Source organism: Ptychodera flava, chromosome 14, assembly GCF_041260155.1.
Source record: "Ptychodera flava strain L36383 chromosome 14, AS_Pfla_20210202, whole genome shotgun sequence".
In the NCBI taxonomy this organism is placed as follows: Eukaryota; Metazoa; Hemichordata; class Enteropneusta; family Ptychoderidae; genus Ptychodera; species Ptychodera flava.
The window spans coordinates 2090167-2110422 of record NC_091941.1 but is presented as its reverse complement, the minus strand read 5'-3'; the positions used below and the strand labels follow the sequence as shown (position 1 = coordinate 2110422).

The 20256-nt window shown below is 35.1% G+C and overlaps 2 protein-coding genes across 2 annotated transcripts; both read left to right on the top strand.

Annotated features, from left to right (window-relative positions):
• Positions 1-2921: 2921 nt before the first annotated feature.
• Positions 2922-8833, top strand: LOC139148921 (hyaluronan mediated motility receptor-like). Its single transcript, XM_070720375.1, has 7 exons — positions 2922-3343; positions 4029-4143; positions 5413-5473; positions 7229-7271; positions 7651-7694; positions 8172-8239; positions 8771-8833. The coding sequence occupies exons 1-7, from the start codon at positions 3018-3020 to the stop codon at positions 8831-8833; spliced, it is 720 nt and encodes a 239-aa protein (XP_070576476.1). The 5' UTR covers positions 2922-3017.
• A 4023-nt stretch (positions 8834-12856) lies between these two features.
• Positions 12857-20232, top strand: LOC139148919 (G patch domain-containing protein 11-like). The gene is made up of 7 exons (XM_070720373.1): positions 12857-12997; positions 14730-14953; positions 15223-15264; positions 16364-16575; positions 19124-19246; positions 19511-19592; positions 19907-20232. Exons 1-7 carry the CDS (start codon positions 12948-12950, stop codon positions 19960-19962), a joined length of 789 nt encoding a protein of 262 aa, XP_070576474.1. The 5' UTR covers positions 12857-12947; the 3' UTR covers positions 19963-20232.
• Positions 20233-20256: the final 24 nt, after the last annotated feature.

Sequence of the window (20256 nt, the reverse complement as noted above, 5' to 3'; positions counted from 1 at the left end):
TCCATTCCTCGTGATTTTAGGAACACGGATGGATACCCATTTCCCCTGACAGTGATACCACCAGGATTCATGGCAGTTTATGCAAATTTAAGTGCAGAAAACAACTTAGGGAAACCGTCATTATTTAGTGCCTGGGGTTGGAGGAATTTCATCGGAAACTCAGAGAAATTTCGAATAACACCCCCTACCCCCAACCATGATGAATTTGAGTAACCCCTTCACTTAGAAAAGTTAAATATCAATACATGTATTTGTAAAATTTACAAAAATACAGCAATTTACTAAGTAAAGACCTTTCAAATCCTCATGTACCCTGCTAGATTGTCCAGATCAGTACGTAACTCCTTGACTCCCAACAAAAACCATAACAACACTGTCACATTTATCATCCCTAAAAGGCAAAATGTATAATAATATTATTTTTCCACCACAATGGAATCTATGACAAAAACGAACTTTCTCAAATACATAATTTAATGAAATGACGTTCAATGCTGAGACACACAGTAAAACATTTAATTTTTTCAATATATAAATGAATTGTATACTAACTGAATGCTTTATCAACATAAAATACGCAATAAATTAAGATATGTGGTTTGATCGACATGTAGTTTCTGAGTTTATCATGTACTATGTCACCTTCCGTGAATTATAGGGTACTGTCACTGTTTCTACTCATTATGATACTCTGTTGCATTCTTTTTAAGGTATGATTCTAAAATATCATAGTTTTCTTCATTTTGGATGTTTGAAGTGATGATTTATTTCCGGGAATCTGGAATAGCATTGAGGAGTGTTTCATACTATGTCTTAATTTCCTCTTGCACATGTCTATTTGTACCTCCTCTAATTTTTGCAATTATTTCCCATTGTTCAAGCCAGTCATTTGTTATCATTCCAGATGTCCTTAAGCCTTAAAATTCTACTTTTTGACCATTTTTCATAAAAGAGGACATTTTCTTCATTTTTAATATTGTCATTATACCACAGAACTTCACTAAGAAGATTCTGTTTGATGTTGGTAAATTCACTCTTGTAATTCTATATGATTGACATCCATTCTGTACAACAGTTCAGGACATCTGGTTAAAGAGAAAGTGTGAAATACATTCACAGCTCATTCAAAATACAGCTCATTCAAAATGTACTGTATTTAAACTTTAAGATTGACACTTTGAAATTCCTATCTTACAACTGACATGTCAACAATTTCACTAAAACATAGAATGACTATCTAAAATATAAATATATGTAAAATGTAAAATATAATATATATATATATATATATATATATATATATATATATATATATATATATATATATATATAATTTATGTCCATCTTTTGTTTACCTTTGTCGCGCCCGGGGGGGGGGGTCACCCTGTTTTAGAAATTTGGAATAGGGGGGTCACCCTGTTTTCAAAATTTGGAATAGGGGGGGTCAGCCACTTTTTGACGTCGGCAAAAAATAATCCACCGGCCCCCCCAGGCCGAAGAAACTGACCAGTCCCTAAGTGACTTCCAGGTATTTAACATATTCCCATACACCATTGGGGTACGGTTGTTGTTGACTTTGAAATTGAGATGGAGATAGTGATAATCACTATTCATTTTATTGTCAAAATTCGCTATGAAATACTTTGATAAGCTGGCCCATTTAGCCTAGGGGTGGATTTTTCTCAAAGAATTTCATAAGCCACTTAATTGGAGTGCATTAATTTTTTCTTCATGTCGACAACTTTTTTGCCACAGTCACCATATCTTTGAATGAAAATGCCCCTTTTTATAACTTCTCGTTTGCCTCTCCAAATAAAATTCAATAATTTACTATTTGCTTCATTAATAATTTCCTTAGGTACGTGATCAAATGATGCCAGGTACCATAATTTTGATGCAGCCAGCATATTAGCTTCTATTGCCCTGCCTTTAAAGGACAGATTTCTAGTATTCCGACCTTAAGGCAGTTCGTAAATTTTCCATCACTGTTTTCCCGTTTTCTCTAGATGTGCTACTGTTTCCAAACCAACTCCCAAGATCTGTAAAACCTTGTTTGAAAAATCAATCTCTTCCACTGAATCAGTACGGTTTTTAAAACTCCCAGCCCATAAACCTTCGGATTTCTTCTTGTTCAGCTTTGCACCTGTTGCTTTTTCGTAAATTTGATAAACATTTTCAACGACTGTGTAATGCTTTCTACATTTCTCAAGTGTACAGTCGTATCATCTGCATAACTCTTAATTTTTTCCCCTTGTATGTTTGTCTGGTAGTATGAATCCTGATATGCTGTCATCTTTACGAATATTTTCGGCACTTCTGCTGCCATAATATACAAGGGGCGCCCTTATGAAGTTGAATACTGCGAGAAAGAAAGCCATTGCACTTAATTAATATTTTGCATGTAGTGTTGTTATAAAGAATTTTTGTCCACTTGATAAAGTCAATGCCAAAGTTGAATTTGTCAAGGACTTAAAAAAGGAAATCTCTGTTTAACCTGTCAAAAGCTTTTGTTTGGTCAAGACTTATGACAATAACAGCTTTATCAGTTACATTTGCATATTCAATAATATCTCTAGTAAAGACAATACTATCACCTATATCCCGCCCCGGGATGTATCCACACTGATCTGGGCTGCATATTTTGCCAATTACCTTCCGCACCCTATTAGCAATTACTTTCGCAAGAATCTCATTGGTCTCCAATTGTTTAAGTCTGCCTTATCTCCCTTTTTATAGAGCCAAGAAACTAAACCAAGTTTCTGGCTGTTTCAATTCCCCTGAATTAAAGCAAGCGTTAAATGTTTCAATAAGGTCAGACCCATAAGTATTCCACTGAAATGGTTTTGCACCCCGGTGCCGGGTTTCGCACATCCTCAATCCCCTTTCGTTGTCTGCGCCCTCAACGACAGATATATGAAAGGCGGAGAATTCAAATTTGAAGTTCTGTATGTGTTGTTTGATCGGCTTGTTGCAGTGTTGTGTACTCTGATTTGTACAGTTATAAATTGTGAAGCGTGATGTATTCGGAGGGTAGCAAGCTTCCGACTGTTACCACCCGTGTACCAAGATTCCCACATAACACCAGCAGTAAGAGTAAACTTCACAGATTGCCGTCTACGTCGGATTCTACAACTGGCAGTTCCGTTGGCTCAAGTAGAGGTACACGTCCTGCGGCAGAACAGTCCAAAAACCCAAGGCCAAACTTTCCAAAGACTAAAAGCAATGTAAAAACGTTACACCGCTTCAAAGAATCAGCAGACACCACATTCAATGGAGTACATCCGAAGACAGGACCAAAGCCCCGATTTACGGCAAAGGGTTCGCTAATAGCTGCAAAGCCACGGTAAGTTCTACACCACAGGCGCTCGGCACACTGTGAATTTAAACAAAACATTGCAATAGTACCCAGACTTAGAACTAAAACAGGTTTTGATCTTCGGCTACTACACACAGGCTATCGAGTGCACAACAGTCAAACATCCTATCTCAAAGGGATCTCTCCATCCAACTGCGTCGGAAACTGCAATCCCAAAAATGTCAATCACGGGAGAGAAAACAACACAACAATTACAAAGCAAAATATGGTGTCATCGCAGAAATCAATAAAGTGTATACACATGGTCTATTGGAGGTAACTTTTCTGCCTTCATGGTTATAACAATAAACATTTTCCATATGTAAAATCGTCAATATTACAAGAACATTTTGATATACATCCAAGATGTTAATGGAGGCTGTCAGGAGGTGCCTAGAAAGTGATAGATGTTCATAGAAATAGAATGCTCCAGTCTTTGCCACACAAAATAATGTTAGAGAACTTAGGTCACTGAGAAACATAAAACCATTATATAACTCACTTTTGTGCCATAATTATGGACATTTTAATATTCACATACATGCATATAACACAGTACCATCATCAGCAATTATGTGTGTGAAGCATAATATTGCTCAATATTATGGTGTAATTGTTACAGGAAGTGTATTCTTATTTATTATCGTCCTCCACTGTCATGCATTGATTATAGGCTGACACCAATGGAAATGAAGAAAGAAATTAGTAATCTCACAGAAGAACTTCAACGCTGCAATGAAGAACTCTCATGCTTGAAGCAGGAGAATAAAAAATTGCACTTACAAGAGGTATAGCACATTTACTTGAAATGTCAATCATTGATATTTTCATATTTCTGTATCTACATACCACATCACACATGAGAAGTATGCTATAGGCCAAAAACAACATATTTTATTTCAATGAACACACAACTTTGGTTGCGAACAAAGGATATATTCTTAGGGGCCTATAAATAATACTAACCCCTAAACCCAACCCTATCCCTGGGTTACTAACAATTCAAAAACAATTCTTTGTGTCGAATAATCTTCAGTCATGCCTACCATAAAAAGTGAGTTATGGTTAGTACAGATGATCATCTCATATGGTAGTCTAGTCTAAGCCAAGAGTATAGCCGTCCAATGACTGGTCAATTCTTTATGTGAAAAATAATCACCACATGTTGTTTTCGTATAAATTATAAGAGACAATGGTTTCAATTTTATGATGATATTTTCATTATTTTAGTTTTAGAAACAAGGGACTTTTTCAATTAACTGTAAAAATTTGTTAAAATACAAGTGTTAGCCTTGTAAATAGGATGCATTGTGTACGATACGTAAAATCGTTGTTGACAAATGTATAAATATCCAATATGTTGTCATCAATAACATTTGACATTGCATTCACTCTCAGTCTCATATGGGTTCGGATAAGTACAAGACATTGAAACATTATTTTAGGAGTGGAACAAGAAGTTGCATTTTACAAAAAAAAAAAAGGAAAACATAAATGAAAACGTACGTGTACTCAATTCAAGCTAAATGTAACTGTTTGTGGATGTTTGCAAATTTTTAGTGTTAAAGCACCTGTAGCCGTAACTCTTGGAAATTTGTTGACCTGAAAAATGCTTTCTATTTTCTCTGCTTTTCTTTAAATTCTACAAATTTAAAAGATATAGTCTTGTACTACTGAAAAATTGGACAAGTAAATGTAAATTTAACCGTCATTTTGATTTCCCACCATATTTCAAAACTGGTAATATCAACAAGAAAACAAAGCATATGATGTCCCAGTGGAAAACATTCAGCACCATGCATTATATTGGACTACTCTGTTGTTTCTGTGAAGATTCAAATGCATATCATGACGTATAGTGTTTTGCTTTATTTGCACGAGGGCGCACATGTAGTCCCAGTGGACAGTTTATTCTACTGTATAAACACTCTGCGAAGAGTACATTCCCACGAACTTGTTTTACTTTGAAAGTAAAATCACAAAAATAATGCTAAAAGATACAGCTATTGGGGCTTAATGTGTGATAACATCATTATATTTTGGGTTTTTTTCTCAAGGACAAAGACAAAGAAAACTGTAAAGACATGAAGGATAGGATATTAGAATTGGAAAGTTCAGGTAGGTAAAAAATAAATCAGCAAAGTCATGGCCAATGACAGTTTGAAGTTGATACCAGTGAATCTCTCATCCCACATCAGATACCTGTAACTCAGTGTGTTTTCCACCATGATTTTGGAACACAAGTGACACGCTTGGCTGGATACCACACAACTGGTGTTGTTCTTTACTGCGAGATCGCTCTGCATTCCATCCTTGTGCCTTCAGATGTATCAGAATGCAGTGGGGGAGGGGGAGGGGGAGAGGGAGGGGGATACAGTTGAACAGGGTAAGCTTGGACTCTGGTGTGTGACATTTATCCTTGGGAGATACAAAATACTCATCAAGGCATAACATTTTTACAATCACTTCACTCAAAGTAAATAACAGTTTTTATGTCCTCATTTTAGTAATAAAACAATTAACAGATACAAATGAGGCTTGCATGCTTGCTCAAAATATACAGCTTACAGTTCTACATTACTTGAAATTGTGAAGAATGCAACACCTATAGATGATTGCCTCTGTTTGGTAAAGAGAAATGAGTTCCCCGAAAAAGAACAGTTCAATTTTATCCAAGAGAAATTGGATGTCAGAATAACCAAACTTTGCCTATCATCTGCAGTAATTTCCATCATTATTTTGAAGAGTCAAATTTTCATATTGTCATCAAAAATATTCCTATGCATGGGTCTTTTGAATAATTTCTTAATATATTTGAGAACATTTTCAGCTGCACTGAAATCAAGTGAGTATAATAAAGATGGAGTAAAACATTCTGGATTCCTCTATAAACCAAGTATACTGCAGTTTACCTCCACAATTGTGATGGATGGGGCAATTGTCAACAGCGCACGTCACTGGGTCAAGCCACACCAAATTTAAGGATGTGAGGGGATGACCAAATTCTCCATGGATATATTCTACAATCTGCATACAAGGGCACATGCTGCAAACAATCACAATATTAGTACATACACTTTGGCAAATATGTTGAAAGTTCAACTGCCATTTCCTATAATACAGAAAACATACTTGCTAAAAGGCATTGTGATACTCCACGGTCAATTTTTGAGTTATGTTTGTTTGTACTCAGACTGTACAAGATTCATTGAAGAACAACATTGTTCAAACGTATATTCCATGTTAATTAAGCACAGCAATTAATACTAATTATTGACACATACAATAAAATGAAAAAAGAAGAAAGAAAGTGATAAACTATGTTGCACAGGATACTCATTTCTGGTTCAACACTCTAAAAATAAACCATTTAATTGGGGTAAGACAGTCAGCACAGAGGAATCAGTAATGCCTCTATACTTGTTGCTGCAGTTCCTATGTATCCTATCATCTTCTGTGGTGGAGACAGCGCATGATGTAGCATTGTCAAGTCATGTTTAGCAAATCTGCAATTTGTAAAATAATAGACTGATAGAATGGGTTTCAGCTATACATTATATACCAATCACAGTCATGTTTACAAACTGTCATATTTTGAAATGTCAAAGGTCATGTTGTCATCTAACCACTTTTGTCGTGTATGTAGCATGAACATAGCATAACGGTGGAACGATTTCTGTATTACCGGTATATTCATGCTAGGTCTCAACATTTTGAAGGAGGCAAAAAGGTTGATGTACTATTTTGAAACAACTGTGCTCTTCATTTTAGAGGGAAACTGATTGTCTTTCCTCTTGTAACATTTTAATGTGAATTCCATGTCCAATAATGTGGAACAATCATCACTAAACATTAATTTTGTTGAATCTACAGTTGAATCTCAAGAGAAGGTGAAACAAGAACTGGTGGAGCAAATGTAATGTATATTTCTCAGTACTTTCTAAGAAGACTTATTTTTTCATCACATAAGTGCAATACAGTCATTCTGATGCGTTTTGCAAACAATGCTAGGTACTTACACGTGATAAAAAGTACTGGTAAAAAATTGGAATACTGATGTGCCATCATTGGTATACCATACAGAAATTGTCTAAAATATCTCAAACACAATTCATGACAGTAATTGTGAGAAATAAAGAGTACACTGTCAGTTTCAATTTCATGTATCTGAAAGTATCATGTATTCAAAGATAAAATGCATTGCTGATGTAAAATATTGTTTATTGGACAAGGTTCTGTTTGCATCCCATCATGCATATCTATAATGTCACTCTTTTTAAATTTTTAATTTTCAGAGATATTTACAGAAATGTGTTACAGTCTCTTCATGTTGATCCAGGTATGTAATACCATAACCAATATGTCCTTATCAAAACATATTCCTATTAAGATGACAATAGTTGGCAGTATGGTATACAAATCTTAGAATGCCACATTTAGGTTTCTCCTTTGAGTAGTCAGATTTATACTTCCTTTTAACAAACTGCAATAGCAAACTTGCCGTGCAGTGTAAACTTATTTATGTAGATACCTTATTGTTATTCAACTATATTTTAAAGGCCAAGTCCAGTAGTAATACATATACCAGGACTAGAAAATAAGTTTATTTAACTGCGTGTTTAGGGCAATCACCTATCGTTTATCACACAATGAAATGTATTGTTATGAGTGATGTTGTATCTTTTGTTGTAGCAGTTAGTTTTCTAATCAGTATAATTTGTTGTATCAGTCAGTCCTTTAATCAGTATTGTTGTATCTTTTGTTGTTGCAGTTTAATTGTCTTTTAATCAGTATTGTTGTATCTTTGTTGTTGCAGTTAGTCTTGCTAAACTTTATAGTCAGGAGGAAGAAGCTGAACTTGAAGTGAAAAAAGAGGCAGCCAAAGTAAGTAATGCAAGAATGTCTAATTATGTCACCAATGGAAGTTTTGCAAACTCAACCATGACACAGCTCAGAAAATCTCTTCTATTTTCATATGTAATTTTAGAGTTATGGTATTTCGCAGTAAATCTCAGATACTGTTCATAATAGACAGGTTGCCATTTTTATCCAATGGTCAAGTTTGACAAGTAAAACTTTGATATGCTTGAAATATAAGTGAAAGGTTGACGAGCCTATTGTGCTGATGATGAGTCACTTTTTATTTGTTTTTTCTATGGCTTGGCACTAAATATCTGCCAAGATTACTCTATGGTTAGTAACAAAATGTATCATTCAAATAAATTCCTAATGAAGTCTCGTCTTATTATATATTATTATTTTCAAAACGATCTTCAACAGATTGATACATAACTTGGTACACAAAGTATTTGCTGAGTAGTCATCATGTTTTGGTTTTTAATGTATTTGCAAAGAAAATGTATCACTCAGTGACTTCACCTGTTACTGGCTTTTCAATACTGTTATTTATTACAGCTTGAAAGCAAAGAATCCATTGATTTGATGAATGCTGAAATGAACAGTGTATTAGCGACATGAAGGAATTAATGTAAGTGCGTACTGCTTTCAATCATTGAAGCAAAAATGTACCCCCTCCTGGCCCATAATGGATGAAAACAAACTTTGCACAACATAATGTACAAGGTGGAGCCGAGTACATTATGGAGTTTAAAATTCCTTGAGTCCTTTAAGGGCGGAAGGGGGTAATCATGAAGGAAATTAATGTAAGTGTGTACTGCTTTCAATTCTTGAAGCAAAAATGTAACCCCCTCCCGGCCCATAATGGATGAAAACAAACTTTGCACAACATAATGTACAAGGTGGAGCCGAGTACATTATGGAGTTTAAAATTCGTTGAGTCCTTTAAGGGCCTGAAGGGGGTAATTATTGCTATTATTTTATAGTTTTGGAGATGCCAGTGAATTTGTAGACGAGAAAACATCTAGGGCCACAAAGCTGAATAGTGGGATACATTATCAGTAATAATCTGAGGGTATGATGTCACAAAACTCACTGGTATTGACAAAGCTATAGTATGATTAAGTAATAAAGCACACCCAGCGATGGTATAACACGAGATTTTGACCAGTTCACGACATACCGGTAAAGGCACAAGCAATAGCAAGTGCATACCTGTATATGTCGTGAACTGGTCAAAATCAAGTGGTATACCGTCGGTGGATGTGATTTACTGCTATTATATCATAACAGTATATTGAAATTCTAGCGTGGAACGTCAAAAACGGATTTTTCCTCAAGCTGAAAGCACGCGTGTATACCAGCTGTGGTATATTGCAAATATACCACGGTTCTTTTCGCGCCTCGACCAATTAGATCACTGTATTTGCGCTATCAATATAGTGGCATGATATAATTTAACATAATGCTTTTAATTTTCTAATTTGTTGACCAATGTTAGTGTTAAGTAAAACTAGGAGGGCATTTATGAGCAAGGTATGAAGAAACTTGTCAGAATAATTACAGCCTGCTTATATTTCATTTCTGTTTGTAAATATTGCATATAAGTATATTTTTATTGCATCATATACACATGCGTATCATAACTTCGCCTAGTCCTAGTTGCATTTGGGTACTTCTCATAACTGGTACTACACATAATGATTTATCATTATTTGTAAAGAGTAACTTTTCATAAAAAAACGATGAAAATCAGTTGTTTGATCATGATCATTACTTTTTCATCATGATATTTTATGACATATGATCAGGAATTTAATGATCAGTATGTGAGAGTAGAAGCTCGCCTTGAAATGTATTAAAAAGGTGTTAGGACCTGTGTAAAAGATATGAAAGACAATGACCTGTGGAATGACTTCAGAAATGCAGGACAAAGCATTTCACTAACATTGAAGTATTTTAAAATCTGTCTGATAGGCTACCAAAAATTATAATTTCAGAAATTATGAATATTTGAAAGTTGGTATAGGAAACTGTTTTAAAAGTGTAAACTAGAAAGACGGAATCTATCATAGTCTATGCAAACAGAAGACATGTAGTCTTTCACAGTACTTAGCGAAATGGAATAGCAATACGTTGAAATTTTTGCCCACAAGAGAGTGGCAGACAGCGAAGTTTTTGGCTCCCGACAGAATGGGGACATATCTGAGAAAATGTACTGAGAACAAATAAATGTGGAACTTTTGAAACCTAAAATTATCATATTCCGACCGTTGTCGTGTGCTGCAAAATTATTGTTTGTCAGCTGAAAACTTACAAAATTTGCATCTGATGATCAGTCTATATTTACATGTCTGAAATGAACATTTGATAAAAGTCTTACAATATTTTCATAAATTTTTGTTTCAGGAAATGAATGCGTGGTGCCAGCTTGCAATGGAAGAGATGTAATATACATGAAGGGCATCCAATCATGACATATAGATGCAGGGAATTCTGTTTTGCTCAGTGTATTTATTTGTTTACTGTCAAATTTCACACATGACCATTCGCCAAGCCATCATTGTACCATTGCTTTATATTCTACATCATCCTTAAAATATTTTCATCAAAATTCTCAGCATCCATGGAGGAGAGAAGTAATTGTTGTGATCGATACCAAGGCTGTCTCTTGTTAGGAGATATGAAGACATACAGGTACACATCATGGTACTGGTATGTTGTTTTGTCTCCATGGTTCAAAGACAAAACATCACAGAAATGTTATATGAACTTGTGATGACTTACCTAAGTATGAAGCTCAATAGAATATTTAATCACTGTGTGTGATTTGAACAACTGCACTCAGTGTCTAGCTGATTCAGAAAATGGAATCAGGGATCTATTTAGTTTGCATACTTTCAACACCATTACAATGACACAGTTTTGACCTCTAAATGGAAGATATAGTAAAAGCAGCATGTTTTTGTAGGAACATCAGTTTTCTGCTTGAACATCAGTGATGCTATGATGTTATTCTTGTGTTATATACATCAAGCAAAGCAAATACACCCCCCCCTTCCCAAATTGATGAGATCCATCTTAGTCACTCTGGTGCTGAACAGCTATCAGCATAAATATTTTCATATTTCATGTACATAATGGTAGTTTATGTGTAGTGTTAGTGTGTTTGTGATGACACAAAGTAAAGAAGACATCACCTTTCCCTGAATGTGTTTGCAAGTCATCAGTTATTTTCAAAAGCAAAAATCATGGGATGCTTTTTCACAGAAGTAATATGAAATTTAGATACTACTTCCCTCTTTTGATGTCATCTATGATTCTCAAAGATAACTTCAGTATTGTTATTAATAAAGAATGCAAGTTTTTTGAAAGTAAATATTTGTAGTGTGAATGTTGTCACCCTCCTGCAGTATGATTATGATATCACTAGACTATCGGTGATACTAAACTGAACAATTGTATCTCAAGTTCATGCATCTTTGTATTGTTGTTGTAGGATTGGATACAGCGACGTACAAGTTGTTGTACTCCTGAGAAGAGAATTTTCCACCTGCATTATTGCTATCTCATTTCTTATTTTTGCTCAACTGAAAGATGAATGACATTTACAGTAGGCCTTCAGTATTCGATAAATTTCAAGAATTGAATTGAAGTTCCATCAGAATACAATTGTTTAATTCTCATTTCAGTTTCACATAAGTAGTGCTGCACTTTAATCAATGTACTTTTTTTCAAAGTAACATTTCTTATCAAAGATGACATGAAAACCCCTCATACAATATATTTTCAAAAAGCAGAGAATATAATGTTCTGTATGGTAGCAATAGTATACTTGAAGAATGAAGGGGTATGTATTTTGGGCAGAAAACCTCAATTTTGGTATTAATGGTAAAAAGTAATTTAAGTATAAGTCAATACTACTTGATATAATTTATTATCTTGTTTGAAATAGAGTATTAAGTAGGACAAAAAGTCAATTTTGTTTTGAATTATCTATTGTCATTCTTATATGACAGAGCTTAAAAGACTTTACACAATCAAAAAAATGATTAAAATCAATACAAGTAAAATTAAAGTGATTTTATTCCAAATGTGAGAATTTTAGTTTCCAAACAAAAGTATTTTTTTATGTAACATTGAAAGAATGTCATGTGAAAATTTCACGAAATTTGACCCAGCCAGAGTAGAGTTCAATTGTTTTTGAAATGTTGGCAATCGGAGACAAAGGAAGCCAGGAAATTTGGTGATTTGCATAAACTTACACTTCTGACTCAACCCACTCACGACTGTTTGTCAGGCTAGAAGGTGGATCCAACCAATATGTTAATATTGAGTTAACATATTGATGGAAAGTGAATGAATCTTGGAAAAGAAATAATTTTGAGCAAAATATATTGTTCTGTGCAACCCAGTATGTTCTATGTCTGTCAGCAATATTTGTAATAAACTTATTCACAATGTAATGGGCAAATAATCTTGTTATTTGTTGGTTCCCGATTAGAACTTTTTCAGTATAAAATTATTCATGAATTTATACAATATTTTAAAATTTAAAATGCTTACTTTCGCATTTGGGAGTATCGACTCCCCAAATTTCGAGCTAGAAATGTCGCGTTCGCGTTAGTGACTCGAATACGACTACGAACATGAACCCGAAAATAAGTTCAGCCTTACGTGAGAGCGTCGTCTGACGTCTGTCGTCGTTGTTTTCAGTCTCCGCTCCTGTCCGATAATGTCGTCTGACGAAGAGGATTATATGTCCGATTCCTTCCTCCTCAAGTGGTAAGATTGCTGGCGCTAAGTTTTCCCTTCTGGTTCATGTAAGGAGTGTCGCTGTAAGCCGTATTTAGGCGGCGAAGAGAGATGGTTCACGAAGCAGTGATCAAATGCGTGAAGTGTAGTGCATAGTACCATTCATTGGTCATATGCTATCTGTCATTATTAGCAACTTTGTTAGAATTGTCAGTCGTTGGAATTCAATGTGTTTACATTCTCACGTCGATTGACGGATAGTGGTTTGGACACATTTTGAAAAATACAAAACCTCGGGTGTAATGGTTCAGTCGTGGACGTGCACACCGCCAGAGTAAACTACACTGAGAGTCAAACAATAAACTGTGCTTCCTGGTTCAACTGTTTCAAAATATTGTAAACAATACTAGCAGGAATTTTGTCTTTGAAAACACTACATTACTGAAGCAAAGGAAGTCGTGAATAAAAAGCATAATTAATGATATCTGAAAATATTAAGAGTGTATCCCAAAATCAGGAAAATTCCATTTCCAGGGTGTTTGTAGAGATGTCATTGATATTTCCATCATTAATATGCAAAAATTACTATTTGTCCGCAGATTTACATTTTCAGACAGTATGCATGCAAGAAAAAGAAAATACAGATATTGCATTGAACACTGAACGAAAAATGTGAACACCACAGCGTACTAGCTCCCAACAACAGTAATGGGTGCAACACTGACAAAGTTGTCTACATTTCAAGCAGCGGCGTCTGGTGTCATGCGCATGTAGCTATATTTACTAAAAACCTGTAACCAGGAACAGCGCTATTAGTGACAAAGATAATTACAAAATTTTGTATTTTAAGTATCATGACCTAACAAAAGAAAAAGCATGACCTATTATTCCAAAACCCACTGTACTGACAGGTACTGCAATCAATGTAACACCAACAGTACAGAATATGAATTGCACTTATTGTTAGTCCAAAATATGAAATCCAAAAAATAACATTCTTAACAAAATCAATCTGCCATATGGCACACACCAACACAAACATATTTCTTCTAACAAAACAAGAATTCTTTAATGAACAACTCACAGACTATATTTTCTCATCATGTACACTACTAAAGAAATTTCTGGCTATATTTATCGTTTATCATTCATTATTTTACATTGTTACATGAGAAAATTCAACCTTGCCCATGTCTGTTGTATCATGGAGGTAAAAATATTGTTTTACAACCATGGTGGTATTAGATAATGGAAAAGTGACAACACTGTAACAGTGTTTTGCTAAGGTTTGGGAATATCGGTAAATGATTTGGAACCCCGGTACCATTGCTGCTGTCCCCTAATCTGATTGCATTGATATACCAAGGGGAACCCCGGTAAAATGACTGGGGAACCCCGGTAACATTTGCCAGTGTACCGGCCTTAACAAAAAACACTGTGTAAATAGGGCCAGTTGGACATACTGTAATGATAAACAACAATATCAACAGCAGTATTAACTGTTGACTTAAGTGAACAAGTGTACATCCTCAACCAAAAACAACATAGGCAAAGTGAAAAGCTAGGAGAATAACACAGTAACTGTGCTCTATTCCCTGTGTGGCTAAGTTTCCTGTTGCTGAAGGCTAGTTGCCAAAGAGGCGAACATAGCAAGTATAATTAAATTGCACTTGCTACACTGTACTTGAATGCGGTCACAAAACAGAAGATGGTTGTGTTCAGTCTCAAACAATATGATATGATTAATGTTTCATTTCAACAGTGAATCAGTACGACCCGGTTTGGTTCCTGATAAAATAGCAAAACAGTACAAGAAGGAAAATGCAATAAAAGAGAAAAATCTGAAAAGCAAGACAAAGCCTCTGAAAGTGAAAGAGAAAGAGCACTTGGAGGAAGGATTGAATAAAGAACTGAGCTCCAACAACAAAGGATTTGCTCTGCTACAGAAGATGGGTTACAAGAAAGGAATGGGTCTAGGAAAGGAAGGTATGACATTTTCTAGCAGGGTAATTTCTCCAAACTCTCCTTGCGAAACGATTTTCTCAGAGTAGGAAGCTTAGTCATAATATTACCATTTATTAGTGTCAACTTACTGTCTAGAGGCATTTAAAACTCAAATGGTACCGTAATTACAGTGTACAAGGACCATGATCTATGTAGTGATACTGCCCTTGCAAATCTTGCTGTGTTCATAGGTCAGTTCATCATTCTTCAGGTTTTGATACACATTTCTCTAACCTTTTAATTTTCTATAGAAAGTGGGAGGTCAGAGCCAGTCCCATTGGAAATCAAAACAGGTAATGAACGTACTTACGTCACTGTTTTCATTCAAGCATGCCAGTTTTATAGCAAATTCTGAGTCTGATACTTTTTTAAGGTTGGTTAAAGCCCCAGTAAAGCTAACTTTTAACTATTTTTTTCATATTTTTAATTAAAATGACATCCTTAGTATGTGAAAGTATACCATAATTGATACTGAATCGCAAGGTCCGAATGCCCAGCCTGCCTCTCGATTAACAGTAAAAGGAGTGAAAAATGACTTCTTGTCCGGACCAGAAGTCAGGCATTGTTGACACATGAAACGAAACGTAATCACACCACTGCGCATGCTCAACCGCATCTACACAAGTTTTACCGTGGCGTCCATAGAAACCAACGCTCTTCAAAACGGTCTGGTCAATCCAAACTGGAGACTCAGCTAGAAATCTGCAAAGGTTTGGCGAAATACCCGAAAGATATAAATATATGTGTTTACAGATTGTTCCGACTGTAATGAGCTGTGCAAACAAACGTCCTGAACAGCTGAACGATGCAGGCAGTCGATTGTAAATTCATGCACTGCATCTACATTACAATTACACGTTGTCACCAACAATATGGAGATCAAGTTAGCTGAATGACTTGAGAGAGAAAACATATATAAATAAAAATTCACTACTTCACTGTTGTAGTCATCGAACTAGTCGTTTCTTCCATTGTGCTGGCATGAAAAATAGTAAGTGTGGGAAAATACACTCGTCAAAATAACTTGTTATTCATTACATTGATATCCCCCCTGTCGTTGGTGCACAGTGGTAAAATCCCTTTCTCTTGGTATAAAACAAACTTAATGTGCCCATTATCTCATGAAAATTCATCAGCATCTGAAATGCAACATCTGCTTTTTATCAGACAGTGTTTTGTTTCAATGGCCATTGCTGCATGAAAAATGACAATTTTGTACATATGTGTAGTATGGGTGTGGTGGTGTTCTTTTCTCACAAGAACTTTACTGTTAGCTATTCATACTGTATGTCAGTGTAATCCTGGATGGGCACGTGAAATTGTCATGACTCTGTGCTACAGTTACGATTTATCAAAAGCAACAATGATGGCTTTGGTTTTCATTTTAAAAAGGCAGAGGTGGACTTGGTCGAGAAACTGCTGTTAAGAGACAACAGGCTGTCAGTGAGAGATTACAGCAAGAATTAATGAGGAAGAGAATGAAGAGAGAAGAACTAGACAGAGGTGACTTTCTTCAGAGGATGAGTGAGAAATTTGCAGACAGAGAAACAGAGAAAGACTTGCACAAAAGTAGAAAAGCATGTGAACAGCTAGACAGAGCAAAGGTTAGTAGATTTTCATTTCCCAGACTGAGTCAGTAAATAAAAGATGCACTAAAGCAACTGTATGCTTAGCCTGGAATCTGTTTTACCTTAAAGGTAGCGGAATCGATCCCAGGGATCGAGTTTGTTCTAGTCCATAAGAGGATTATGAAGGTGTCACAGCCTTTTGTTTTCCATTGAAATTGTAATCTAGTAAGTAAATTTCCTGGCAAGACAATCTGACGCCTGAACCATGCCTTTAAGGTGGCGGTAAAGGCTAGAGCGTCAGTTACAAACTTCAATAAAACTATTAAAACATAAAAGTAGTCAACATTCTCTGTGGAATAAAAAAAACTAGACATTTGGGGTCATAGGCATTGCAGAGTTATAGCCCGTTGAAACTTCTGAAAAACTGACCAAATAAGAGGAAGTTGGGGAGTCCTTAGTGTATTAACTATGGTAGAGGTCCCCTAGCTTTTAAAAAATGTTTGAAAAGGGAAAGTCATTTTTTACTGTTTTTCAGGAAAGTTTGACAAGGCAGTGCTTGCATTCAGAATGCGTGACTGCTATTGTAAATGCATTTTTAGATTCTTTGAGTGTCAAAGAGGTGTCAAAAGTGAGATTAACCAAAAAGACTGCTCTGTGACTTCAAAAGAGGGGTGCAAATATGGCTTGTTTTCAACATTTTTGACAGAATCACAGTTTTCGTACATAATTTTATACCAATTTAATCCAACCTTTGAAATGAGATATGGACATGGAATTTTTACAGCCTATTAACAAGGTTACAGATAAGATTTGTACGGCACAATTTTCCTGTATTTGAAGTACTTTTTGAAAAATCACATTTTGAAATTTGAAAGAATTTTTTAATAATTTTTTGATATGTAAACCCATGTAAAATCATAAAAACAAATTTTATCTACAAATCCTGCCGTACAAATCTTACAATTAATAGTGTCAACATATTTATAACTAATTTGGTAATATTAATACAATCCAATTATTATTAATGTAAAAAAATATGAAAAATTAAATTTTAATATTGATTGGTGTCATATTTCAAAATCATGGCTACAAATATACAATTTTTATATTCTTTGGAGAAAGTATTAACTAAGGGAGTTATCCTGAAAATTTGAACTAAATATCTTGATTCTAACACTTGAAACTTTACATTAACTCTGAGAAAAGAATTGGTGCAAAAATAGCCTTTACCGCTACCTTAAAGGCCCAGCAGTAACGACTGCATAAACTCTGCAGATTATGAAATTTGAGTGCATATTTGGGCACTGTATAAATGATACGATGGAACAAACACTAATTGCTCAGTGTCAATGAGCCTGATATGTAGGTCCTCAGTAATTTACATAATTGTGCTACATGTACTGTAGTATGTACAGGAAGACAGGTTCAGTCATGTTTCTTTCACACTTTTGACCAGAGAAGTCAAGCTCTACCCCAAGCTGCTTGCTAAGTCCTCTCAAAATATATGGTTTGTCTGATCTTAATATTCATACTTATTTACATACCTGATAACCATAATAATAGTACTTTCAGTCCACAGTTTATCTCCAGTCATGGTGTCTTTGCCAATGCACCTGACTGCTCATGGATAATATTCATATTAATAGCCGTAGACACTATTCAAATGAAGTACACAAGAGTGACCATTGATAAAATACATTTAACTTTTAAGTTACCGTCATGTACTCTAAATGCTTAGTTTTGTTTATCTTCTTTTTATTACTTTCATGATTGTTCTCAGTTTGTTGAGTTATTTTCAGTTCAAGGCACTAAATAGGTACATTACATTACAAGAATAAATCTAGCTGGTAATGAATAAATCAATTAGAAGAGAGTTTTCTTTAATGCTATTTTGGGTAGTCACTGTTACAAAATGTTCTCAAGCACACCTCTTCAGTCGAATGTCAATACCATTTCACATTCATCGGAACACTGTCTTTAACTGCATGTGCAATATGATTTGAAGACTTCAGTCAAGTCGTAATGTTATGACAGAATCTCATGACCTTGAGAAGCATTTTGAGGGAAACTAAAGATATTTTAAATCACTCATGAAAAGAACTGCAAGATATGCTGCATCACAACTTAAATGCTGCGCGAGGTCATGGGGTTCTGTTATTATTGCATAAGTTCCTTTAATTTAGCAAATAAGTATCACAAAGTACATTAATATGTCATAATGAATCTTAGTAATCGGTAGCCATGACGTTCATTATGTGAGGTCTATGATTGGCTTAGCTAGCACGTATTCATATATAAATCTTCTTTGGAGTTATCATCTACTCGCGCTTGAGCGTGTCCTATAACCACAATGAACAACACACAAATAGAGTACTCACATCACATATTTGGACTTTTATTTCACTAGCAAACTTGTAGTTAATCTCATTAGTATGTAACCTGATAAAAGATACTATTTTGTCAGGCGCAGTGTTAATCGGGTATACTATGATTTTGATCACTTTTTAAGTAAATATTGCAATGACATTGGTATCATCAGTATTCCTTTAATGTTTTCTTCCTGTGGTGTGGTTCCGTCTTCCAGGATGTAGAACAGCCAGATGTAGCATGGTTCTGGCCAATTTACAAAACCCCCAAAAGTGATGAAAGTGAGGAGGAAGGAGAAGATGCAGAGGAGGAGGAAGAGGAGCCAGGAAGTGACTTGACAGTAAGATACCATAATATTCTCAATGAAGTTGAATAGATGGGATTGCCTTGTTGTACCCTTAGAAAAAGGCTGTGTGTATCATGTACCTTGCACTTGATTCCTCAGAAAGTGCACACCTCTTTGAAAGATTATATCCATCTTGTACAATGACAAAAGAGTCATTCTACTCATTTGAAGACTTATGTGAAAGACTTCACTTTTCCCTCAGAAAATAATAAAACATTTTTGCTTAGTTTCACGCTTCTTTGTTTATTTGTTACTTAGGTATCAGAAAAGTTACAAGAACTAACCACCTACTTAAGAAAGACGCACTACTATTGTATTTGGTGTGGTACTGCATACAATGGTAAGGTTTCCTGCAGACAAACTCTGCAAATATGTCGCATGCACCAATTAATTTGTTTAGGAAAAAGAAATTGACAGGGTTTGTTGGATGAGTGAACTCATAACAGTCTTTGTGAGCTCAGTTATTTCAGAATCGCACATGACCTGTATACATTCATTTTGTCTTCATAATTCATTATCATAACGCCATAAAAATTTGAGTATTGTAGAAAATTGTACAAATTCTCCAGGTTGTCAGGGCTTTTAACTTTGAAGTAGAGGCTTTCTAGTGTATGTCAGTTGAATTTTCAAGTTTCCATGTGCCATTTCTTTCAGATTGCAATGATCTCCTTGCCAACTGTCCAGGTGATGATGCAGAAGCACATAGGTAGCACATAGTTCACAGAAACTTTCACGCAAACCTATGAACTCTTCTGAAGATATCCATACCAGCTGCTATGGCAATTACGTATGCAGTTTATCAAGCCGTGAAACCATGTAAATTGATGGATTACTAGAAAAAGATGGAATACTAGAAAGACGACTCTGTCAATCATTTGTGTTGTATTGGTAAATACTACTGCCCGTATCACATTATGTACAATGCTGTATTTATTTTTATTATTTCAAAAATAAGGCAAAATAAACAACTTTTAAGGTAATATCAGTCTATCTGTACATCTCTG